Source organism: Salmo salar, chromosome ssa18 (assembly GCF_905237065.1).
Source record: "Salmo salar chromosome ssa18, Ssal_v3.1, whole genome shotgun sequence".
Classification (NCBI taxonomy): Eukaryota; Metazoa; Chordata; class Actinopteri; order Salmoniformes; family Salmonidae; genus Salmo; species Salmo salar.
This window is the reverse complement of record NC_059459.1, coordinates 17,807,975-17,820,850: the sequence shown is the minus strand read 5'-3', so window position 1 is coordinate 17,820,850 and position 12,876 is coordinate 17,807,975. Positions and strand designations below refer to the sequence as shown.

Here is a 12,876-nt window from a genome sequence, read left to right as displayed (position 1 = left end):
CACCACTACAACTAACTCTACAAATACCAGCACCACTACCGCCACCACCACAACTACCACTACCGCTACATCCACCACTACCGCCACCGCTACCACTAAAACTATGACCACCGCCACCGCCAGAAATATCACTAACCCCACCGCTAAAACTACCACTACCACCACCGCCACAACTACCACTACCACTAACACCACCGCCACAAATACCACTACAACCACCACAAATACCACTTCCACTACCGCTACCGCTACAAATTCCACCACCACTACCGCCACCGCCACAAATACCACTACAACCACCACTACAAATACCACCACCACTACCGCCACCGCCACAAATACCACTACCATTACCGCCACCGCACAAATACCACCACAACAACCTCACAAATACCACTTCCACTACCGCTACCGCTACAAATACCAATCCAACTAACTCTACAAATACCAGTACCACTACAGCTACCACCACAACTACCACTACCGCTACCACTAAAACTACGACTACCGCTACATTTACCACTACCGCTAACACTGCAACTACCACTACCGCTACCACTATATCTACCACTTCCGCTACACATACCACTACCCCTACTGCTACAACTACCACTTCCGCTACCACTACAAATACCACTACCACTACCGCTACAAATACCACTACCACTAACACTACCGCTACAAATACCACTACAACTACAACTTCTTCGACAAATACCACTACCACTACCACTACAAAAACCACTACCACTACCGCTACCGCTACAAATACCACTACCAGTACCGCTACCGCTACAAATACCACTACAACGACCTCTACAAAAACCACTACCACTACCGCTACCTCTATAAATACCACTTCCACTACCGCTACCGCTACAAATACCACTACAACTAACGCTACCAAATACCAGTACCACTACCGCCACCACCACAACTACCACTACCGCCACCGCCACATCACCACCACCGCCACCGCCACCACTAAAACCACACCACCGCCACCGCACACCACCACCACCGCCACCACTACAACCACGACCACCGCCACCGCTACAACCACCACTTCCACCACCGCACAACTACCACCACCACTACCGCCACCACAACTACCACGCACCGCCACCGCTATAAATACCACTACCACCACCTCTACAAATACCACCACCACCACCACCACCGCTACAACACCACCACCACCACCGCCACCGCACAACCAACACTTCCGCCACAACCACAACTACCACTACCGCCACCACCACAAATACCACCACCACCACCGCCACCGCCACCACTACAACCACCACCACCGCTACCACTACAACTACCACTACCGCCACCGCCACCACTACAACTACCACCACTGCCACCGCCACCACTACAACTACCACTAGCGCCCCACTGCAACCACCACTACCGCTAACGCCACAACCAACACTTCCAAAACTGCAACTACCACCACAGCACCACTACAAATACCACTACCACTACCGCCACCGCCACCACTACAACCACCAACACCGCTACCACTACAACCACCACTACTGCCACCGCTACCATACAACCACCGCCACAACTCCACCACCGCTACCACACAAATACCACTACAACTACCACCACCGCTACCACTACAACCACCTCTACAAATACCGCCACCGCACCGCAACAAATACCACTACCACTACCTCTACAAATACCACTACCACTACCACCACCGCCACCGCTACAACCACCACTACCACTACCGCCACCGCCACAACCAACACCTCCCCACAACCACAACTACCACCACCGCCACCACTACAACTACCACTACCACTACCGCCACCGCTACCACTACAACCACCACCACCGCTACCACTACAACCACCACTACCGCTACCGCCACCACTACAACCACCACTACCGCCACCACTGCAACTACCACTACCGCTAACGCCACAACCAACACCCGCACAACCACAACTACCACTACCGCTAACACTACAAATACCACACCACTACCCTACCGCTACCACCACAACTTCCAATACCGCCACCAAACACCCACACAACTACCACTACCGCCACCGCCACCATTACAACCACCGCCACAACTACCACCACCGCTACCAATCAAATACCACTACAACACCACCACCGCTACCACTACAACCACCTCACAAACACCTCTACCGCCACCGCAACAACACCACTACAACTACCCCCACAAATACCAATACAACCACCACTACCGCTTCAAATACCACTACCACTACAACCACCGCACAACACCATACCGCCACCGCCACACCACAACTACCTCTACAAATACCACTGCCACACCACCACTGTAACTACCACTACCGCTACCACCACAACTAACACTACCGCCACAAATACCACTGCCACCACCGCACCACTACAAAAACCACCACCACTACCCAACCGCATAAATACCGCCACCGCCACAACCACCACCACAGCCACCGCACAACTACCACTACCGCCACCGCTACCACTGCAACTACCACCACCGCCACCACTACAACCACCACCACCGCCACAAATACCACTACCACTACTGCTACATCTACCACTACTGATACAACCACAACACCACTACCGCCACAGCACAACTACCACTACGGCTGCCGCCACAAATACCACTACAACCACAACTTCTCGACAAACACCACTACCACCACCGCTACTACTACAAACACCACTACCACCACCGCTATAAATACCACTACCACCACCGCCACAAACACCCCTACCATTAACGCCACCGCCACAAACACCACCACCACTACAACTACCACCACCACTACCGCCACGCTACAAACACCACTACCACTACCGCCACCGCCACAAACACCACTACCACTACCGCCACCGCCACAAACACCACCAACCAACCCTACAACTACCAATACCACCACCGCCACCACCACAACCACCACCACCGCCACATCTACCACCACCGCCACCGCCACCACTAAAACCACGACCACCGCCACCACTAGAAATACACCAACGCCACCGCTACAACTACCACCACCACCACCGCCACAAATACCACTTCCACTACCGCCACCGCCACAAATTCCACTACCACTCCCGCCACCGCCACAACCACCACCAACGCACCACACAAATACCACTACCACTACCGCCACCACAAAATACCACTACCACTACCGCCACCGCACAAATACCACTACAACAACCGCTACAAATACCACTTCCACCACCGCCACCGCTACAAATACCAATCCAACTAACTCTACAAATACCAGTACCACTACAGCTACCACCACAACTACCACTACCGCTACCACTACAAATACCACTACCACTACCGCTACAAATACCACTACCACCAACACCACCGCCACAAATACCACTACAACCACAACTTCTCGACAAAACCACTACCACCACCACCACAAAAACCACTACCACTACCGCCACCGCTACAACCACCACTTCCACCACCGCCACAACTACCACTACCACTACCGCCACCGCTGCAACTACCACGACCGCCACCGCTATAAATACCACACCACTACCCCACAAAACCACTACCACTACCACTCACCGCCACCGCTACAACCACCACTACCACTACCGCCACCGCCACAACCAACACTTCCGCTACAACCACAACCACCACCACCGCCACCACTACAACTACCACCACCACTACCGCCACCGCCACCACTACAACTACCACCACCGCCACCACTACAACTACCACTACCGCCACCGCCACCACTACAACTACCACCACTGCCACCGCTACCATTACAACTACCACCAGCGCCCACCGCAACCACCACTACCGCAACGCCACAACCAACACCCGCTAAAAACCGCAACTACCACTACTGCTAACACTACAAATACCACTACCACTACCGCTACCGCTACCACTACAACTACCAATACCGCTACCACTACAACTACCACTACTGCTACCGCTACCACTACAACCACCGCTACAACTACCACTACCGCTACCACATCAAATACCACTACAACTACCACTACCGCTACCACTACAACTACCCTACAATACCGCCACCGCACCGCGAACAAATACCACTACAACTACCCTACAATACCAACACAACCACCGCTACCGCTTCAACTACCACTACCACTACAACCACCGCTACAACACCAATACCGCCACCGCCACAACCACAACTACCTCTACAAATACCACTGCCACTACCACTACCGCACAACACCATACCGCCACCGCACAACCACAACTACCTACAACACCACTGCCACTACCGCTACCACTGTAACTACCACTACCGCCACCACACAACTACCACTACCGCCACAACTACCACTGCCACCACCGCTACCACTACAACAACCACTACCACTACCGCAATCACATAACACCGCCACCGCCAAACAACCACAACAGCTACCGCCAACACCACACCGCCACCACACCACTGCAACTACCACCCCCGCACCACTACAACTACCACCACCGCACAAACACCACTACCACTACTGCCACACCCACCACCACTGCTACAACCACAACTATCACTACCGCACAGCCACAACTACCACCACTGCCACCGCCACAACTACCACTACAACTACAACTTCCCCGACAAACACCACTACCACTACCGCCACCGCCACAACTACCACTACCACCACCGCCACAAATACCACTTCAACTAACCCCACAACTACCAGTACCACCACCGCACCACCACAACCACCACACCGCAACACTCACCACCACCGCCACCGCCACCACTAAACTATACCACCGCCACCACTAGAAATATCACCAACCCCACCGCCACAACCACCACTACCACCACCGCCACAAATACCACTACCACTAACACCACCGCCACAAACACCACACCACTACAGCCACCACTACAAATACCACTACCACTACCGCCACCGCCACAAACACCGCCACCCCTACAACTACCACCACCGCCACCGCTAAACTACCACCACCGCCACCGCTACCACTTAAACCACCCCACCGCCACCACTACAACCACCACCACCGCCACCGCGACAAATACCACTACCACTACCACTACCGCCACAAATACCACTACAACCACAACTTCCGCGACAACTACAGTATCAGTGTGGATGACGGATCACCAGCTCAAGCTGAACCTCGCAAGACGGAGCTGCTCTTCCTCCCGGGAAGGACTGCCCGTGACAACTCCCTTGTGTCCTCCTCCCAGAGTGCTAAGAACCTTGGCGTGATCCTGGACAACACCCTGTCGTTCTCACTAACATCAAGGCGGTGACCCGATCCTGTAGGTTCATGCTCTACAACATTCGCAGAGTACGACCCTGCTCACACAGGAAGCGGCGCAGGTCCTAATCTAGGCACTTGTCATCTCCCCGTCTGGATTACTGCAACTCGCTGTTGGCTGGGCTCCTGCCTGTGCCATTAAATCCCTACAACTCATCCAGAACGCCGCGAGCCCGTCTGTGTTCAACCTCCAAGTTCTCTCACGCCACCCCCGCTCCTCCGCTTTCTCCACTGGCTTCCAGTTGAAGCTCGCATCCGCTACAAGCCATGGTGATTGCCTCACGGAGCTGTGAAGGGAACGGCACCCCATACCTCAGGCTCTGATCAGGCCCCACACCCAAACAAGGGCACTGGCTCATCCACCTCTGGCCTGCTGGCCCCCCACCCTGAGGAAGCACAGTTCCCGCCAGCCCAGTCAAAACTGTTCGCTGTTCTGGCACCCCAATGGTGGAACAAGCTCCTCACGACGCCAGGACAGCGGAGTCAATCACCACCTTCCGGAGACACCTGAAACCCCACCTCTTTAAGGAATACCTAGGATAGGATAAAGCAATCCTTCTAACCCCCCCTTTAAAAGATTTAGATACACTATTGTAAAGTGGTTGTTCCACTGGATATCATAAGGTGAATCACCAATTTGTAAGTCGCTTCTGGATAAGAGCGCCTGCTAAATGACTTAAATGTAATAATGTAATGTAACTACCGCTACAACTACAACTACCACTACAACTACCGCTACAACTACCACTACCGCTACAGCTACAACTACCACTACAACTACCGCCACCGCTACAACTACAACTACAACTACCACCACAACTACCACTACAACTACCACTACAACTACCATTACTGCAACAACTACAACTACCGCTACAACTACCACTACCACTACAACTACCGCTACAACTACCGCTACAACTACCATTACCACTACCACTACCACTACCACTACAACTACCGCCACGACTACCACTACAACTACCAATACAACTACCACAACAACTGCCACTACCACTACAACTACCACTACAACAACCACTACAACTACCGCTACCACTACAACTACCGCTACAACTACCACCACAACTACCGCTACAACTACCACTACAACTACAACTACCACTACAACTACCGCTACAACTACCATTACCGCTACAACTGCAACTACCACTACCACTACCGCTACAACTACCGCTACAACTACCGCTACAACTACCACTACAAGCTACCACAACAACTACCACTACCACTACAACTACCACAACAACAACCACTACAACTACCGCTACCACTACAACCACCGCCACAACTACCACTACAACTACCACACAACTACCACTACAACTACCGCTACAACTACCACTACCACTACAACCACCGCTACAACTACCGCCACAACTACCGCAACCACTACAACTACAGCACCCACTAACCACAACTACCGCTGCAACTACCACTACAACTACTTCACAACTGCCGCAACAACTACCGCCACAACTACCGCTACAACTACCGCCAACTACCACCACCACTACAACGACCCCAACTGCCGCCACAACTACCGCTACAACTACCGCTACAACTACCGCTACAGCTGCCACTACAACTACCACTACAACTGCCGCAACACTACCGCTACAAACTACCACTACAACTACCGCTACAACTACCGCCAACTACAACAACCAGACAACTACCACTAAAACTACCGCTACAACTGCCACTACAACTACCGCGCAAACAACCACTACAACTAGCCACCCAACTACCGCTACCACACAACCCGCTACAACTACAACTACAACTACCGCTGCAACTACCACTACCACTACAACGACCGCTACAACTGCCGCTACAACCACAACTACAACTACCACTACAACTACCGCTACAACTACCGCTACAACTACAACTACCACTGACAACTACCGCTACAACTACCGCCACAACTACCGCTACAACAACCGCTACACTTCCACTACAACTAACGCACAACTACCGCTACAACTACCGCTACAACTACCGCCACAACTACCACTACAACTACCGCTACAACTACCACCACAACTACCGCTACAACCACCCCTACAACTACCACTACCACTACAACACCGCTGCATACAACTACCGCAAACCACTACAACTACCACTACAACTACCGCAACAACTACTGCTACAACTACCACTACAACTACCACCACAACTACCACTACAACTCCCGCCACAACTACAACTACCGCTACCGCTACAACTACCACTACAGCTACCGCTACAACTACCGCTACATAACCACTACAACTACAACTACCGCTACAACTACCACTACCCCTACAACTACCACTACAACTGCAGCTACAACTACCGCTACAACTACCGCTACAACTACCTCGCACACAACTACCGCTACAACTACCACTACACCTCCCGCTTAACGACCGCTACAACTATCCATAAAACTACCACACACTGCCGCTACAACTACCGCTACAACTACCACTACAAACTACCGCTACAACTACCGCTACAACACCCCAACAACTACCGCTGCAACTACCACTACCGCTACAACTACCACTACACTACCGCTACAACTACCACTACAACAACAGCTACAACAACCGCTACAACTACCACTACCATTACCGCTACAACTACCACGACCGCTACAACTACCACTACAACTATCACTACCACTACAACAACCGCTACAACAACCACTACAACTAAAGCTACCGCTACAACTACCGCTACCGCTACAACTACCGCTACAACTACCGCTACAACTACCACTAAAACAACCACTACAACTACCGCACAACTACCGCTACAACTACCACTAACATACAACTACCACTACAACTACCGCTACAACTACCAACACTACCACTACAACTACCGCTACAACAAACCACTACAACTACAGCTACAACTACCGCTACAACTACCACTACAACTACCGCTACAACTACCACTACCGCATCGCTACAACACCCAGCTACAACTACCACTACAACTACCGCACAACACCGCTACAACTACCACTACAACTACAACTACCGCTACCACTACAACTACCACCACAACTACCGCCACTACAACTACCGCCACTACAACTACCACTACAACCACAACTACCACTATCGCTACAACTACCACTAACACTACAACTACCGCTACAACTACCGCCACAACTACCGCTACAACTACCACTACAACTACCACCACCGCAGCAACTACCACTACAACTACAACGACCGCTACAACTACCACTACAACTACCGCTACACTACAACACCACTACAACTACCGCTACAACTACCACCCCCACAACTACCACTACAACTACAACCCGCTACAACTACCACTACCGCTACAACTACCACTACAACTACCGCTACAACTACCACTACCACTACCGCTACCAGCTACAACTACCACTACAACTACCGCTACAACTACCACACAGCTACCCCACCACTACAACTACCGCTACAACTACCACCACAACTACCACTACAACTCCCACTACAACTACTGCTACACAACTACCGCTACAACTACGGCACAACTACCACTACAACTACAACTACCGCTACAACTACCGCTACAACTACATCTACAACTACCGCTACAACTACCACATCAACCACTACAACTACCACTACGACTACCACTACCACTACCGAACCACTACCACTACAACTACCACTACAACTACCGCTACAACTACCGCTACAACTACCCCACACAACTACCACCACAACTACCGCTACGCTCACCACTACCACTACCGCTACAACCACCGCTACAACTACCGCTACAACTACCGCTACAAACTACCACTACAACTCTGACAACGCGCACCACTACAACTACCACTACAACTACCACTACCACTACCACTACAACAACAACTACCGCTACAACTACCACTACAACTACCACTACAACCACAACTACAACTACCACTACAACTACCACAACAACTACCACTACAACAACCACTACCCACAACTACCACTACAACTACCGCTACAACTATCACCACAATTACCGCTACAACTACCACTACAACTACCGCCACAACTACCGCTACAACTACCACTACAACCACCACCGCCGCAACTACCGCTACCACTACAACTACCGCCACAACTACCACTACAACTACCCACAACTACCACTACAACTACCACTACCACTACAACCACCACTACAACTACCACTGCTACCACTACAGCTACCACTACCACTACAACTACCGCTACAACTACCACTACCACTACGCTACAACTACCACCACAACTACCACTACAACTACCACTACAACCACAACCACCACTACCGCTACCACTACCACTACCGCTACCACACTACCGCTGCAACTACCACTACCACTACAAGCCACTGCAACCAACAACTACCGCTACAACAACCGCTACAACTAACAACACAATTAACGCTACAACATACCACTACAACTACCACTACAACCGATCACTACCACTACAACTACCTCTACAACAACCAATACAACTACCGCTACAACTACAACTACAGCTACCACGACAACTACCACTAAACTACCACCGCTACAACTACCGCTACAACTACCGCTACAACTACCGCTACAACTACCGCTACAACTACCGCTACAATTAACCCTAGCACTACCGCTACAACTACCACTACAACGATCACTACCACTACAACTACCACGACAACTACCGCTACAACTACCGCTTCAACTACGGCTACAACTACAACTACAGCTACCAAGACAACTACCACTAAAACTCCCGCCACAACTACCGCTAAAACTACCGCTACACTACCCGCTACAACTACCGCTACAACTACCGCTACAACTACCACTACAATTACCGCTACCACTACCGCTACAACGACCACTACAACGATCACTACCACACCACTACAACCACAACTACCACCACAACTACCGCTACAACTACCGCTACAACCACCGCTACAACTACAGCTACCACGACAACTACCACTAAAACTACCGCTACAACTACCGCTACAACTACCGCTACAACTACGGCTACAACTACCGCTACAACTATCCATAAAACTATCACTACAACAACCACTACCACTACCGAGCAACTACCGCCGCAACTACCACCACAACTACCGCTACAACTACCATTACCACTCCGCCACTACAACTACCACTACCACTACCGCTACAACTAATACCACTACCACTACTGCTACAAATACCCCTAACATTAACACTGCCGCTACAAATACCACTACCACTACCGGTACCGCTACCACTACAACTACCACTACCGCTACCACTATAACTACCACTACCCCTACCACTACAACTACCACTACCGATATAAATACCACTACCACGACCGCTACCACTACCACTACCACTACCGCTACAACTACCACCACAACTACCGCTACATTTACAGCTACAACTACCACTACAGCTACAACTACTGCTACAATTACCGCTACAATTCCGCTACAAATACCACTACAACTATAACTACCGCTACAACTACAACTACCGCTACCACGACAACTACAACCACAACTACCACTACAACTATTGCTTCAACTACCATAACTGCAACATCTACAACTACAACTACCTCCACAACTATAACTACCGCTACTGCTACAACTACCACTACCACTACAACTATAACTACCGCTACAACTACAACTACCGCTACCACTACAACTACAACCACAACTACCGCTACAACTATTGCTACAACTACCATAACTGCTACATCTACCACTACAACTACCTCTACAACTATAACTACCGCTACAACTACCACTACAACTACCGCTACAACTACTGCTACAATAACAACTACCGCTACAACTACCTCTAAAACTACCACTACCGTTCCAACTACCGCTACAACTACCGCTACAACTACCGATACAACTACCACTACAACTACCGCTATAACTATCGCTACCATTACAACTAACACTACAACTACCGCTAACACTACTGCGACAACTACAACCAGTACTACCACCACAACTATCGCTACAACTACTGCTACAATTACCACTTCTGCTACAACTACCACTACAACTAACGCTGCCGCTACAACTACAACTACCACTACCGTTACAACTACAACTACCACTACAACTACCATTACCGCTATAACTACAACTACCGCTGCAACTACCACTACCACTACAATGACCGCTACAACTGCCGCTACAACTGCCGCTACCACTACAACTACCACAACAACTCCCGCTTTAAATACCGCTACAACTATCCATAAAACTATCCCTACAACAACCGCTATAACTACCGCTAAAACTACCGCTACAACTACCGCTACAAATACCGCTTCAACTACCGCTACAACTACAACTACCAAGACAACTACCACTAAAACTACTGCCACAACGACCGCTACAACTACCACTACAACTACAGCTACAACTACCGCTACAACAACCACTACCATTTCCGCTACAACTACCACGACCGCTACAACTACCACTACAACTATCACTACCACTACAACAACCGCTACAACAACCACTACAGCTAAAGCTACCGCTACAACTACAACTACCGCTACCGCTACAACTACCACTACAACTACCGCTACAACTACCGCTACAACAACCACTACAACTACCACTATCGCTACAACTACCACTAACACTACAACTATCACTACAACTACCACTACAACTACCATTACCACTAAAACTACCACTACCGCTACAACTATCACTACAACTACAACTACCTCTACAACTACCACTACAACTACGGCTACAGCTACAACTACACCTACTGCTACCGCTACAACTTCCACTACAACTACCGCTACAACTACCGCTACAACAACCACTACAACTACCACTATCGCTACAACTACCACTAACACTACAACTATCACTACAACTACCACTACAACTACCATTACCACTAAAACTACCACTATCGCTACAACTACAAATACTGCTACAACTACAACTACCGCTACATCTACCACTACAACAACCACTACAACTACCGCTACAACTACCATTACCACAACAACTGCAACGACCACTACCACTACCACTACAACTACCGCTACAACAACCAGTACAACTACCGCTACAACTACAACTACCGCTACAACTACCGCTGCAACTACCACAACCCTTATCACTACACCTACAGTTACAACTACAACTACCACTACAACTACCTCTTCAAATACCACTACCACTACCGCTACAGCTACAACTACCACTACAACTAACGCTACCGCTACAACTACAACTACTGCTACAACTACCACCACATCTACCACTACAACTACCACTACAACTACCATTAGTGCAACAACTACAACTACCGCTGCAACTACCACTACCACTAGAACGACCGCTACAACTGCCGCTACAACTATCGTTACAAGTAGTTGTACCACTACAACTACCACTACAATTAACGCTACAACTACCACTACCGCTACAACTACCACTACAACGATCACTACCACTACAACTACCATGACAACTACCACTACAAC

At 50.0% G+C, this 12,876-nt stretch overlaps 1 protein-coding gene across 1 annotated transcript; it reads left to right on the top strand.

The window, feature by feature from the left end:
- Positions 1 to 9,185: 9,185 nt before the first annotated feature.
- On the top strand, positions 9,186 to 12,046 carry LOC123728638 (integumentary mucin C.1-like; the record flags this gene model as incomplete). Its single annotated transcript, XM_045700554.1, has 2 exons — positions 9,186 to 9,324; positions 11,700 to 12,046. Coding segments are annotated over 2 exons (486 nt in total), but the record flags the coding sequence as incomplete, so codon positions are not given.
- Between the last annotated feature and the right edge of the window lie 830 nt (positions 12,047 to 12,876).